The 2,789-nt window shown below is 35.9% G+C and overlaps 1 protein-coding gene across 1 annotated transcript; it reads right to left on the reverse strand.

Moving 5' to 3' along the window:
* Window positions 1-1,573: 1,573 nt before the first annotated feature.
* On the reverse strand, window positions 1,574-1,939 carry LOC118732337. The gene has a single exon (XM_036461465.1). It carries the CDS (start codon window positions 1,937-1,939, stop codon window positions 1,574-1,576), a length of 366 nt encoding a protein of 121 aa, XP_036317358.1.
* Between the last annotated feature and the right edge of the window lie 850 nt (window positions 1,940-2,789).

Below are 2,789 nucleotides of genomic sequence, written 5' to 3' on the forward strand. Positions count from 1 at the left end.
TTTGTAGTTTCACCCCATAAGTACAATGGTAAATCTTTAGAATGTAGAATAGCCTTAGCAGTTTCTACTACGTTTCTATTCTGCCGTTCGATAAAACCATTTTGCTCTGGCGCTCTTGGAGTAGAAAATTGCTGTTTGATACCTTGGAACTGCGGAACTGCTTCACGGCATTGTTACGGAATTACAAGCCACCGTCAGATCTACACCCCTATTACGAATGTCGACTGGCAGTAGATAAACGACTATTAAGCGATTATCGATGCTATTGTGAGTGTCGCTTAGGCGCTCAATTAGCGACAGTGAATACTTTTTAATCGCTCATCCTTCTATTGCTGTTTTTTAGTCGTTGGAGTTTGCGTTTATAAAATTCACATAAGAAAGTGGTACTATAATGGATAAAAAGTCAATTGATCTGTAAGTTGTAAAATATTGTGAAATATACATATGTATGTATGTGTCTGAATTACAGATCAAAAATTGTAAGCAACAAAAGGCCACTTGCGCGGTTGGTCGAGCTGATGCAGGAGAATGAGGACATAGGAAAAGGAATTTTAGGAAAGAGTAGGGTAGGAAGCTCCGCTTCTATTGTGAAAGATATACAATATTTATTGTGCATATAACTCCGCCTACGCCACCCACAGTGTTTTTGCGCAGAACCAACATCAAAATTTACAAAAAGCTGCATAATTTATTAATTAACTAGTGCTCGGAAATTTTAAATCTTTATTTTAAATTAAAGTTTAATTCTTTCACTACACTTGCATGTTAAAGTTTTTAAACTCGGGTCACGCGTTTGGACACAAATACCCAACATCATTGTACAAATAACTAAACCGTACCGTATTTCTTAAACTTCCATAAAGTTTATTAATGTAGAAAACAGCTTTTCCTGCAAATCCTGTTAAACCTAAAAACCGTGAAGCTTCGGGAACGCAACTTCTATTCATAAAATTCACATATGTACATACACTTCATCTTTCAACTCCAAGGGATCCGACGAATCTCGCAACTCCCTCTTTGCTTTAGCCAACTCTACTAATCTATTAGCTTCCACATCATCTTCCTCATCACTAAACCATATTTCAACTGTGTACATTTTTTAAATTTTATAATAAAAGCAATTATTTTAAAAATGATGTAAAAGAAGCAAATGTAAACAAACAAACAGCTGTTTATAATTCAGTCAACCATTCACAATAGCACACATTTTTATCGATCAAGTTACACAATAGCAAAATAAAAGATGATCGACTCGATCGACAAATTTCTATTCTACTGCCAGTCGACACTCGCAATAGCGGCCGTAAGCTTTCTAATGCTATGACCATCTGCTTACACGTCAGCATAAAATTGCTTTAATTTGTCCAAAACATCGCTCTTCTCCTTCAGGAAGTAAACAAAACAGTATCTTGAAAAATCATCTTTTAATAACATAAAATAGTTAGCACCACCAATCGATGGCGAGCTCATTTTGCCACATAAATCAACATGAAACGTCTCACCAGGAATTTTCGATCGATTTGCACCAAATTTGTCGAAGCTCAAACGATGTTGCTTACCAATCGGGCAACCTTCACAAAACGGATTTGCTACGTAGATACTTAGTATCAACATCCAGCCCTTTAACGATTTTATTGTTGCTCAGTTTACGTAAAGTTTCAAAATTGACGTGACCTAGGCGTTCATCCCAAACTTTTATTGAAGTCGGGTTGTTCAAATGAGCAATATTCACGGGTTTCAAATTATTTCTATACAGCTTACTTTCACGATAGTCATCAGCCAAAATATGATCATCTTTCTGGAATATAACGCGCTGACCACCTTTAAGAAAAATTGCATCTATACCTTTTTCTTTTGCTTGCGAAATTGACACGAAATTTCTGTCCAAATCGGGAACGTAAAGTACATCTTGCCGATTCCACGGTGACGGGTGTGACATTTCAACTCACATTTTAAGGCTTACTTCTTGAATTGTAATACAAAATTCTTTAAAACGAGTATTTTCCGAAATATACACAATACCTAGAAAAAAAAATTTCAAAAACAATTTAATCCGAATGAGTTATCTGAATTTTAGTCACTGTGACGGGTGTGACGAGTACGCAAACCAAATTAGCTACTCCTCACTTGCATCAGAGTTTTTCTGCTAATTATGCCTTCTGCTTATGTTTTTAAATAGCTCGTTGTATAGTTAAATAAACATTCTCAACATTTACGCCAAAGTTGCTTACCGCTATTGGAGATTATACATTATATGTTCCAAATTCAACTGTGACGGGTGTGACTTGACTTTGTGACGGGTGTGACAAGTTGAGCATGAATACATTATTAGACAACTAAACTAACTCTATTTCTCAAAAAAATCGGATTTTACGAACACATACAAGATTATGCCACCTAAAGACGGGGTAATCCTTGATCGGGCTCTTCATCTCCATTGTATGCCCTAGTAATTGTAAAGTACCTTATTTTTAAATAGTATGAGGCTATTACCTGTTAAACCGGTATAGATACTGTTTTTGCCCTGGCAAGCGAAGTAATGGTTTCTTTTTATCTGTGACAGCATAGCTCGAGATACATATCTTTATGATTAGCTTTATCATCACTGATCACAAACAGATATAAGACACATTTCAGATTAGCAGATAAGTAACGGTAGCAGTCCCTGGCCGAATGTATTGAAGTTTGTCAAACTTTAAATTGTGACGGGTGTGACATGTGTCGGGCGTGACCAACATAATTGGTTCTTTTTTCGAAAATAAAATCATATAAATGCTTAAAAGCAATTC

The sequence above is a fragment of the Rhagoletis pomonella genome, unplaced genomic scaffold, assembly GCF_013731165.1.
Source record: "Rhagoletis pomonella isolate Grant_MI unplaced genomic scaffold, Rhpom_1.0 Rhpom_scaffold_18963, whole genome shotgun sequence".
Lineage (NCBI taxonomy): Eukaryota > Metazoa > Arthropoda > Insecta > Diptera > Tephritidae > Rhagoletis > Rhagoletis pomonella.

Excerpts from the sequence above, each read along its gene's own strand:
- LOC118732337 (XM_036461465.1), bottom strand. The coding sequence starts at position 1,939 with ATGTCACACCCGTCACCGTGGAATCGGCAAGATGTACTTTACGTTCCC.